This window comes from Gossypium hirsutum, chromosome A03 (assembly GCF_007990345.1).
Source record: "Gossypium hirsutum isolate 1008001.06 chromosome A03, Gossypium_hirsutum_v2.1, whole genome shotgun sequence".
Taxonomy (NCBI): domain Eukaryota; kingdom Viridiplantae; phylum Streptophyta; class Magnoliopsida; order Malvales; family Malvaceae; genus Gossypium; species Gossypium hirsutum.
In genome coordinates this window covers 4,241,524-4,252,507 of record NC_053426.1, presented here as the reverse complement: position 1 = coordinate 4,252,507, position 10,984 = coordinate 4,241,524, and the positions used below count along the sequence as shown (strand labels likewise).

General features: G+C 32.9%; 1 protein-coding gene across 2 annotated transcripts; it reads left to right on the top strand.

Annotated features, from left to right (window-relative positions):
- The first annotated feature begins 847 nt into the window (after positions 1-847).
- LOC107962559 (transcription factor Pur-alpha 1) lies at positions 848-10,747 on the top strand. 2 transcript variants are annotated; one of them, XM_016898998.2, is made up of 4 exons: positions 848-1,345; positions 9,687-9,827; positions 9,961-10,200; positions 10,308-10,747. In XM_016898998.2, the coding sequence occupies exons 1-4, from the start codon at positions 998-1,000 to the stop codon at positions 10,458-10,460; spliced, it is 882 nt and encodes a 293-aa protein (XP_016754487.1). In that variant the 5' UTR covers positions 848-997; the 3' UTR covers positions 10,461-10,747. The 2 variants fall into 2 exon arrangements, with proteins under 2 accessions (XP_016754487.1, XP_016754486.1); XM_016898997.2 differs by having other exon boundaries at positions 9,958-10,200.
- Positions 10,748-10,984: the final 237 nt, after the last annotated feature.

Genomic DNA, 10,984 nt, shown 5'->3' with positions numbered 1-10,984 from the left:
AACCCTTAAATTATTTCTATATATTTTTTACTTTATTATTTGAATTATCATTTTCATTTCAATTTACATTAAATAAAATGTTTTGAATAAAAACTTTGGCACTAGTTTGAAAGTTTAAGTTGTTTTGTGTTTTCAATAATAATAATAATAATAATAATTAATGAAATATATAATTTAAAACTAATTAATAATAACATAATAAATATGTATAATATTAAAATAAAAAATTAAATTAGGTGTATAATGAAATTTAAATAAGTATATACATCATATTAAGTATATTAAATGTACTACAATTATTTATCATAGTGTTACTATTAGTCATGAATTAGTGTTGAGTTGACTTATCACATTAACTTAATCAACAATATTATATCAATATATACTATTGATGTAGGTAATAAAATATAGTTAAAGTATAAATATTATATTAAAATAAAACTTTATTCAATAGTAAAGTTAATGCTTTATTGAAGCAAATAACACGAGTTTTAAATCTCATGACATGACATGTAAATTTTTGTATTTTTTAAAATAATAATTAAAAACTCTATCACACTTATATATATATATATATATGTATATACCATGTATTATTAATATATATCTTGGATGAAGATAATAAATTTTGCATATTAAAATAAAAATTTATATTGTATATCAAAGTAAAACTTGAAAATTTTAAAGTTTTATTAATGTAATTGGTGTGGATTCAAATCTTACTGTATATATATTTTTATTAAGCTAAAAAAATTAAAATATTATTAAATAATATAAAATTATTTCGTAATTTTAGTAATTAATTGATAATTTGTGAATGATTTAAATAAATAAAAATAATAATTTATGGCAGGATTAGGCCTTTAGTTTTCTGGTTTGCTAGTTTTATGGTAGCAGCATCCGCCAAGAAAGTCCCACCCACGTTGGAGCCTACTCATCATAGGCTTATAATTTTTTCTTTTTCTTTTGGTAAAAAATCTAAAAGAAAGAAAGGGATATGGAAGGGAACTCTGGCGGTGGCGGCGGAGTAGACAGAGGAGGCGGTGGCGGAGAAAGAGGAGGAAACGATGTGGAGCTGGTTTGCAAAACACTTCAGGTAGAACACAAGCTGTTCTACTTCGATCTCAAGGAGAACCCACGCGGGCGTTATCTTAAAATCTCGGAAAAGACATCGGCTACCAGGTCAACCATCATCGTCCCTTCTTCCGGCATCTCCTGGTTCCTCGATCTTTTCAATTACTACGTCAACTCCGACGACCACGACCTCTTCAGCAAGGAATTGCAGCTTGACACTAAAGTCTTTTACTTTGACATTGGCGAGAACCGGAGGGGTCGTTTCTTGAAGGTAAGCTTTTACCTTCACCGAACCACTTTCTATTGCTCTTTTTCTTTGCTCGACTCAAATTCCACTTGTTGTTTTCTCTTTTGATGTCGATATTTTTCCTATGGAATGATATATTGGCTAAATGTTTGCTGCAATCTTCTGTTTCCTGTATATGATGTCGTGCTTTTAGTAGAAATGGTTTTGGGGATCGGATCTCTTCTTAAATTGGACTGTGCTGGAGAATCACATTCTTAACTATGCTGTTGTTATAACTATACCTTAGCTTTATATCACTTCGAATGCTGGACCCTTTCGTATTCGTCTCCAACCTGACACTGTAAACGTTAACCATTACGGCTACAAGAACCCTAACCTTCTGATAATTTAGGGTGGTGAATACTATCTGTTGTATTTCATCCTGGACAGTTGATGCTGGTTTATGGTTTTTTCTTTTAATCGAAGAAGAGCATTTGAGTCCTTCCATAAATTCAATTCCCTGGTTCCTCTTAGCTTGAGAAGGGGATAGAGGAAGAAGAACACTTTGGAATAACTGGTCCTGGAGAATGACAAACCCCGAATTAGGAAATTTGACTTAATTAGAACTACTTGCTTAAAGCAGGTCTTATAGGATTGCCACCCAACATGCAAAATGCACATTGATAATAGTTGGGAGAAGACTAGAAACTTTTTTTGGTGTTTGAACTCGACCCAAGAGCATATGGTTCATTAATAACTCCTATAGTGGGAAACCCTTTTACCTGAGATGAATTAATTTTAATACTCCACCAGACATTGAAATTCCTAATTGCTTTTTGCATGAGAGTTTCCCTGTTTCTTGCTAATGAAGCTTCTTTTTCATAACCTCAATCTGAAGGTTTGTTGCAGCTCAAAATGGTTCCTTTATTAGAATGATATGGATTCCTCCAATTCAATATTCCTTGTTCGAATGTCAAGTTTGATTCTGTCAGCCATCTAACATCAATTGATGCTTTTATTTCCTAGCAACAAAAAGGCTTCCTTGAAGCTCCTAATATCAATTTTCAAGCACCATGGTTTTGGTCTATATTTCCTTCATTGTAAATATGGCTGTTTGAACCTTGGATCAGCTTCTTTTCCGCTCCTTAAAGTAAAATGTATGTTGGAACTGAGGAGTTTCCTCCCATAGAAATGGTCTTAGTTTCTCCAATTAAATATTCTCATCTATGAAGGGATCTTTGGTGCTTGGTTCTTCCACCCATTCTTGTTAGCATTAATAGCTCTACTTCAGAGTATGACAATGCTGTGTTGAAGCTTCAAATATCTAGTTTCTGTCTCTTTGGCTTTGGTTTTTACTTCCTTTGGGTATTGTGGCTGCTTGATGTGAGAAAAAGAAAAAGAAGAAAAAATGTCATAATTAAAAACCATTGTTTCTTACTTGAACCTTGCATCTTTAATCAACTTGTAGATTGTTGCTTATTGCTTAAATTTGAGATTTCTCTTCTAGGGTTTATTCCTTCCAAAACTTGGCTAGTTTCTTAATTAAAGGTTGTAACTGGATGGGTTCAGTTAGGTTTGTATTAAGGCATTTTTATTTTCGATTCTTTTTCTTTTTAGGTTTTAGGTTGATAAAGTTCAGGAAGTTTCCTTCAAGTCAATTCTCTCTTGGTTTTCTTGGGTTCTGAATAGATCTTTGTTCTGGTTCAACTTTTACCACGTTAGGCCATAGATGCAATTGGTTATGGATTTGTGTTAGTTTGTTTTGAGCCACTTTTAGTTTGTTGTTGTTGACCTCTTTGGATTGCTCAAATAGACTTTTTAGTTGAATTGAGTTGGTCATTACAGTCAAATTTTCCTTTAACCTTCTTGACTTAAAGAGAATTAGTAAGGCATCTCTTTAAAACAACTTAATAAGAGTGGAAAAACATTGATGCTCTACATGTCATCTTACTATGTGTAAGATACCTCAAAAGGAAAGCTGTTTCCAGATTGCTATATGAAAGGATAAACTATAACTTTTTGTCAATCTATTCAAATTGATTATCTAATGAACCATAATGTGAACTTCCTAGAGAACCGAAAATTAAAGTAAGATGGATTGATGGAACCAATTTTGTGGATGGATGATGAATTTTGATGTTCCTATGCCATTTTGAATTCAATTGAATTTAACAAAGCATTGTTTGGACTCTAACCAACACTCTAAGGTTGAGAACTCTTGCTAATTGGAGTGTGAACAAAGTAAACACCACAATCTTGAAATTGAGTTGTTGCCATTTTCAAAGAAAGAACAAGAATTGAATCTTGTAAAAGCTCTTAGAGTAAATTACAAAGCATAGTATCCCATGTATAGACTTAAGTTACTTGAAAAATAAGTTGGGAGTGTGAAGAAGTAAACACCATTATCTTGAAGGTTGAGTTGCTGCCACTTTTGAAGAAAGAACAACAATCAAATCTTGTAAAAACTCTCAAAGAGTAAATTACAAAGCATAGTATCCCATACATAGACTTAAGTTACATGAAAAATAAGGAAACAACCCTTGCTTTGCCTTTAAGCTTAGTCATAAAATTTTTTAAACTAAACTAATCCAAATTTAAGAAAGCAAGTTACGATTGTACCATTAATAAAGTTGCATATTTGTCTCATAATAACTAGAATAAATAATTGGTCTCATAAAATATCATAAATTCAATTCCAAAGTTAGCCTAAAGCTGATCTAAAACTTGAAAACTCATAATTCTATAATTGAACTTATGTAAAAAAATTTGCTCGTGCATACTTTAGTAAAACAAAAATACCTTGAGCTTTGAAGTTGGTTCGGTTCATTTCAAGATGTGTTGGAAAGCTAAGAAGGGCTACGATTCTATGTTGATAAAACAACCCATATATGCTGGAACCCCTCCAAAAATTCGTTGCAAGTTGACACATGTTTCTACTTTATAAAACAAATTTAAATGAATTAAAATTTCCCTCCTAGGCATGCATCACTTATCCAACTAGGATTATTTTTCCCTTGTTAATCTTTCGAAAATATTAATTCCCATGTCATGGGTTGTTATTTGATGATTGTCTTTTTCTAGAGAGATTGTTTCTTAAGCGCTAGTATCATAGCAAAGCTTCTAAAAAAAAATCAACCACAAGCTTTAGTTGTTTTTAAGCAAAAAAAGTAGTTGCTAGATTTATTTTTTGAGAAAGGAAACTAGTAAAAAGGCCCAACATATTATTGGTAAAACCATAGACTTGGATAACCCAAAGCTTCCTTGATATGCAGACTTGAAAATGAAAGGATGAAGAGGTGCATTCAAATGCCCTGAAGCCACTCCAGGTGCAAATCCCTTTGTTTTACCCTAACACTATGTTTGGATTAGATGTAGTAAAGGAAAAGAAAGGAAAGAAGTGGAAAGCTAAAGAAAGTAAATAATTACCTATCATCTTGTTTGGATAGTTAAAATTAGTGAGCGGAAAGAAAGTTAAGTAATTTTAACAATTTTTGTTTGGATAAACAGTGGAAAGGAAAGAAAATGATTAATTATAATGAATTTTTACAATTATAATCTTTTAATAAAACTATTTATAAAAGAAATAAAGAACAAAAAGGATATTTTACATCTTAAAATTTTGTTTTCCTTTCCTTTCCTTAGCTTTCCCCCCAAATTGGGGTAAATAAAAAAAAATTAGCTTTTAAGGGAAAGCAAAGGATACTTGACTTCCCTTACTTTCTCTCGCCTAACTTAAAAATTCTATCCAAACAAAGGAAAGGAAAATATTTTCCCATACTTTTCTTTCCTTTCCTCTCCCTAAGTCCAATCCAATCAAAGGCTGAGATTTCATGTTAGGGGATTTGATTCTGATTTGATTATGACTTTATTTCCAAGAATTTCCTTAGTTTAAATAAAATTTCCTAATAAATTTGGATACTTTATTGTCATTTTTGTTTTCTTTATTAGAATATGAAATTACAGTTTTGCATCTTATTTTCTAAATTGTAGATCTCTTTTTAGGAGGTAAATTATTCATGAATAAAACAAGTTGAAAGTTTCAAAAAAATTAAAAGTAGTCAACCACGTTAGAGGTCCACAATCATAGGCAAAAATAGGAATCAAAATAAGAGAAAAGACCATTTCTTTTAATTTGATTTTTTTGGTACTCTTTCGTTGATTCGAATTGGCACTTGGGACATAATAATTTTGGCATCAAAGTTAAACACCATGAACGAGAAAACCTTTGATGAGGAAATTTGAAACTTGCTCTACAAGGCTCAAGCTTGGTACAAAGCTCAGGTGGCTGCATCAAAGGCACAAGTTGATGCAAACCTAGAACAGATTGAGGCCTTGCTTCATACCTTCTTACATGGGAAGGGGGCAGAAACTTTTGACCAAGGCATTTCAAACTACACCAGCGACTAGATTGCATACTTGGGCATTCTTTTCAACTGTAGGAGCAGTGATAGATATATGACAATCCAAAATGGCAGGATGGGTGGGGGAATAATGCCTAAATACACCAAACTTGACTTCCTACATACAATGGATCAAATGACCCTCTTGTTTGGCTCCATAGATGTGAAAAATCCTTTGCCAACTGGAATACTACCTCATAGGATAAGGTTCAGTTGGTCGCCTTCATCATCTTAGGAGAGGCGCAAATGTGGTTCTATCAATTGGAACAGGAAGAACAAAATATGACATGGGTGATCTTCAATGGATATTGTTTGCTTTGTTTTGGCCACCCATGAGTGGCAACTTGTTAGGAGAACTCATCAATTTGAAGTAGACATGTTTGGTTGAGGAATACCAATGGCGATTCTAGCAGTCTTGGTGTGCTCATCATTCGTGCGAGTCAATTAACAGCTGAACCTGTTCATTGCATGCCTAATTGACCTATCAGACTTGATGTGGAATTATACTACCTGCCAATTTGGTTCAAGAGATAAGTCTAGCAAGGCCATTTGAAGAAAAATTGCAGGTAGAAATGGGTCCACAGAAGAAACCTACTTTTGTCTAGACTTCCAAAATTACACAAACAATGACTAAGATGATTTAGACATACAAACTTAGGCTACAACTGCATCTTGCAGTGCCCCTTCTACCTTTGCTAAGAAGCTGACAAGAGGAGAGATGTTTGAACGACTTGCAAAGGTCCTTTATAATTGCGATCAGCAATATGAGTTGAGCCATTAATGTAAAAGAGCTCTTGTGGTTGGGAATAGAAGATAGTGAACTAATGGAGGCAACAAAGGATACAATGGAACTGTGTCTTCAAGCTTAAGGACAAGCTTTCTCTCGATGATTGGAGTAACGTTAAGGTGATTTGATTTTGATTTTATTTCCTGGAATTTCTTCATTAGTTTCAATAAAACTTCCTAATAATTCGGATTGGTTAAATTTTGTCATTAGTCCCTATATTATGTGTAAGTTGTAGATTTTGTCCATATACTTTAATTTGATCATTTTTAATCCTTGTACTTTTCAAATTTTAAAATTTCAGTCTTAACCAAACAATTGCTTAAGTTTTGTTATTTTTAAAGTTTGATGCGACAAATATATTATCGCATGTGTATTATCATGTCAGCTTACTAGTTTCACATATTATTCACACACACAAAAAAAAAAAACAGTTAATGGATTTAATGACTTTTTTAACTTCAAGATTGAAATTTCAAAATTAAAAAAATATAGTAATCAAGAATAATCTAGTTGGAGAATATAAACTAAATCTACAACTTTACGCATAGTATAGGACTAATAGAAGAATTAAACCAAACAAATTTAACTATTTCTGTTTGATTAGGATTAAAATTTTAAAATTCAAAAAGTACGGAGACTAATATTGACCAATTCGAAAAGTACATGGACTAAAGTTTATCAAATTAAAGTCCAAAAACTAAATCCACAACCTACATAGAGTATAGGGACTAATAACAGAATTTGACCATTAGGATTCTTTTCTGTCATTTTTGTTTTCCTTGCTAGAATATTTAATCAGGGTTTTGCATCTTATTTCCTAAGTTAGAAACCTATTTGAGAGGTAATTATTCATGAATAAAACAAGTTGAAAGTTCTAGTATTTTAAAGATATGTATGCAACTGTAGGCAAAAATAGAAATGAGAGTAAGGTTAAAGACCCTTTCTTTGAATATGATTTTTGTGTTACTCATTTGGTGACTTGATCCCAATCTCGAGAGCATACATTTCAATATAGTTCCAAAAAAAATGAATATAGATTCATAAAAGACCTAACTAATTTAGAAAGGACCCAAATGTCAAACAAAATGGAGATGGGTAGCCATAGAAGAGAAATCCATTGAACCAAAGGGATTGCCACTTCGTCTTCATAAACTAGAGAACTTTTTGATTGACGGATTTGTAGCAATGAATTTGGGGAAAATTACACAAGTTTTTTCTTTTAGTTTGTTGAATTTCTTCCCAACCGCAGCTTTTGTTTTCCCCTTTTGCTCCTTGGCCATCTTAATTAGAGCTTAAATCAGGTTTTCTATTCTCCTATCTTGAGCTAGATGACAATAAAATCAACAGTTTTTTTTCAATAAGGAATAATCCTCTTCTCTTCTCTAAACATTATGCTTTGGTGGAAATATTTGTAGCTTGAGCTACCTTGAGCTCTGAGTCTTGTCAAAGATGAATTCGTTTGTACCTTGTTTGAGCTTTATACTATGGTAGTTATTCTACCAAGTTGTCAAGTTTGTAGAATGCAATTCATTTAACAAGTCTTCTTCTATTGGACATGAAGTTTATTATCAACCAACCAATTGATATCTCTTTCTACAAGCTTTAATACCAACTTTTGCAGAATGGACGTAAAGTGGCTACTACATGACTAAACAACTTGTGAAAATAGAAAGGTACTTGTTTTGGCTCTCAAGGATATAAGAAAAACCAACATTATTAATATTGCATGAAAATGGTGATAATAGCATGTGCTTATTATATGCTAAAAACTATTCTAGAAAAATCCTAAAGAATTAGCATCCCTTTTGGCACCCACTTGACAAACAATGCCATAGAAACAATTAAAAGTAAGAAATCTACTTTCACATGGTAAAAGTTTTAATGTAACTAATCCAATGATTATGCTTGTATAACAAAAGATGCTTCATATGTAAGTTTGTTGGTGTCCAAAAAATTTAAGACGTTACCTCTCCTAATTACATGTGGGGAATGATCTACTATTAACATTGCAACATGTTGATTTAATGCCTTGCAATTTGTATTTTGTTCTTTAGATTATGTGATGCCTATTTGTGAGAACCTTCTATGAGAGGACTAGACAAAGTTGAGTATGGCTTTAAGCAAAAACGTATATTCTCTTTAGTCCCTTATCTTTGAAGATGGAGTTCACAAAATAAATGAGAGAAATTAGATGAAAATGTCAAATATGTACTTATAGTTTGTCCTGGGAAACTCTTGTTACTCTTGTAACTTTTTATTTGGTTAGCATGTAGGGAATGCCAATGGTGGAAAACTAGAGTTAGGGACTATATTTAAGTAAATGTCTAGATTGAGTAGGTAAAAGTCATCCAAGTTGAGATCAGAATTTTTTTGATGTATGCTGATGTGGCATACTTATCCGCATGGCAGGCCACATGCCAATTTCTCGTTGCTTCCATCAGTTGCATCAATATTTGCTAACTGTCAAATCAGTCGACAGAGCGCTCAATTGTTTTTTTTGTCATTGAAGGTTCAATTGGTTGGACTTTTTCCCTTAGTGCTCAATTTTATTTATTTTTTACTCAAGACTTTATAGACTCTTTTCCTTGCTAATAGGGATGGCAAGAAAACTTGAACGTGAGAAGTTTCGACTATCGGCCCAGGTTTAGGTTGGGTCTAATTCTTCAATTAGTTGGGTCAGGTTTAGGAAAAGCCCGCTTAGTCCTAGAATAATTATTAAAATACCTTTGTATTCCTAGAATAATTATTAAAATACCTTTGTATGTATAATATCAGTTTAAAATATATAATAAAATTTAAATTAATATTTGCTCTAGCATAATTATACCTAGAGAACAATTAATAATATCATTAAAAAATATTATTCTATTTTGATAAAAATTAAAAATTTTGGTATATCAGGTCGGGTCAGAATCAGGTATAGCTTTGATTTTTCAGGTCAGGTTTGGGGTACGTATATTAATATTTAATTTCGGATTGGGTCGGGGTCGGGTTATGTTGGTGTATTATCTGTTTGGAGTTGGGACGGGCAAAAAAGCGCCCCACTGCACCCCATCACCATCTCTCCCTGCAAGTAAGTATCATATCTTGTTTTTTATTCTTTGCATTAACTTGTGTTGTTTGGAGGATTAGAAAAGTCAAAAGTAAGAGTTCATCTTTTGAAAAAAAAAATGTTTCTCTAATGAAATTATCTGTGAAGGTGTCTGAAGCATCTGTGAGCAGAAACCGCAGTACCATTATTGTACCAGCAGGAAGTACCAGGGATGAAGGGTGGGCAGCCTTCAGGAACATATTGGCAGAGATCAATGAGGCATCAAGGCTTTTCTTATTGCCGAATCAGGTATCTTTGGGCTATATTCCTATGCTCCTTCCTTTCCAGTTACTCTGCTGCTATATATTAGTACCATATTTTCATTTAGTCTCATTCAATTTTCAACCTGACTGCTTGTGTCTAAATGGGTTTTCCGAAGCAGCAAAGTTCTGAACCTTCAGAACGTCTTGTTGGGCTTTCAGATGATGTAGGGGCGGGATTCATATCTGGACACAACCAGCCTAGCTCAACTTCTGAATTGAATGTAGATAGATCAGTTGAATTGCCACCACAGGATGAAACTGGTAACATGGGGGTTTCAAAGGTGATCAGAGCTGACCAGAAGAGATTCTTCTTTGATCTTGGGAGCAACAACAGAGGACATTTCTTGAGGATATCTGAAGTACTCTCCATTCAACTTTATTTCTTTGTCTTATTTTATATACGCGTATATTAATAAAGTGTAAGATATGGAGTGTTGGTTGATAAGAGGATTGTTCAACATTGCAGGTTGCAGGTTCTGATCGGTCTTCCATCATTCTCCCACTGTCAGGATTAAAGCAGTTCCACGAAATAGTGGGTCATTTTGTGGAGATAACAAAGGATCGCATTGAAGGAATGATGGGTGCAAATCTTCGAACGGTGGATCCGCCACAAAGGTGAATGGCAGGCAGTGGAAGATGGTAAAAATAATTGTCAAGTTTGGTTTAAAGCCTCTAATTGTAGAGATGCAATTGTGGTGTCATTCAAGGTTTGGAATAATCCGATTTTTGTCTGTTTGATTAACAGAGAAATATTGGAGATAAGTTGTGAAGGGAAATAATGGACAAATTGGTTGTAATTTGTGAGTTTGATGGTGTGGCCTTTCAATAATGTCTACTTCTGTTTAGTATCAAACACTGCTTGAATGTACTAATATTAATTAATTAATTAATTAATTAATTACTTAATTCCATTTCCAAAGAAAATTAATATGTTCTACCTTTTACTGGATTGCACAACTCAAAACTTCCTTCTACCCTCCTGTTAATCCACAAAGGATTGAAAGAAAACAAAAAGCCCGTAACTACCATTCCCTCTTCTTTTCTGTTAATTTTTTGGGAAATAATAGAATTAGTCATTTAACTATTAGTGTGTTTCTATTTTGGTTATCTAATTATAAAAGTTTATAATTTAGTCACTAATGT

Bases quoted from the DNA above. Each gene is read 5' to 3' on its own strand.
- LOC107962559 (XM_016898997.2), top strand. From the start codon at position 998: ATGGAAGGGAACTCTGGCGGTGGCGGCGGAGTAGACAGAGGAGGCGGT. The intron at 1,346-9,686 runs GTAAGCTTTTAC...TTATCTGTGAAG, and splicing joins GGAGGGGTCGTTTCTTGAAG to GTGTCTGAAGCATCTGTGAG. The intron at 10,201-10,307 runs GTACTCTCCATT...TCAACATTGCAG, and splicing joins ATTTCTTGAGGATATCTGAA to GTTGCAGGTTCTGATCGGTC.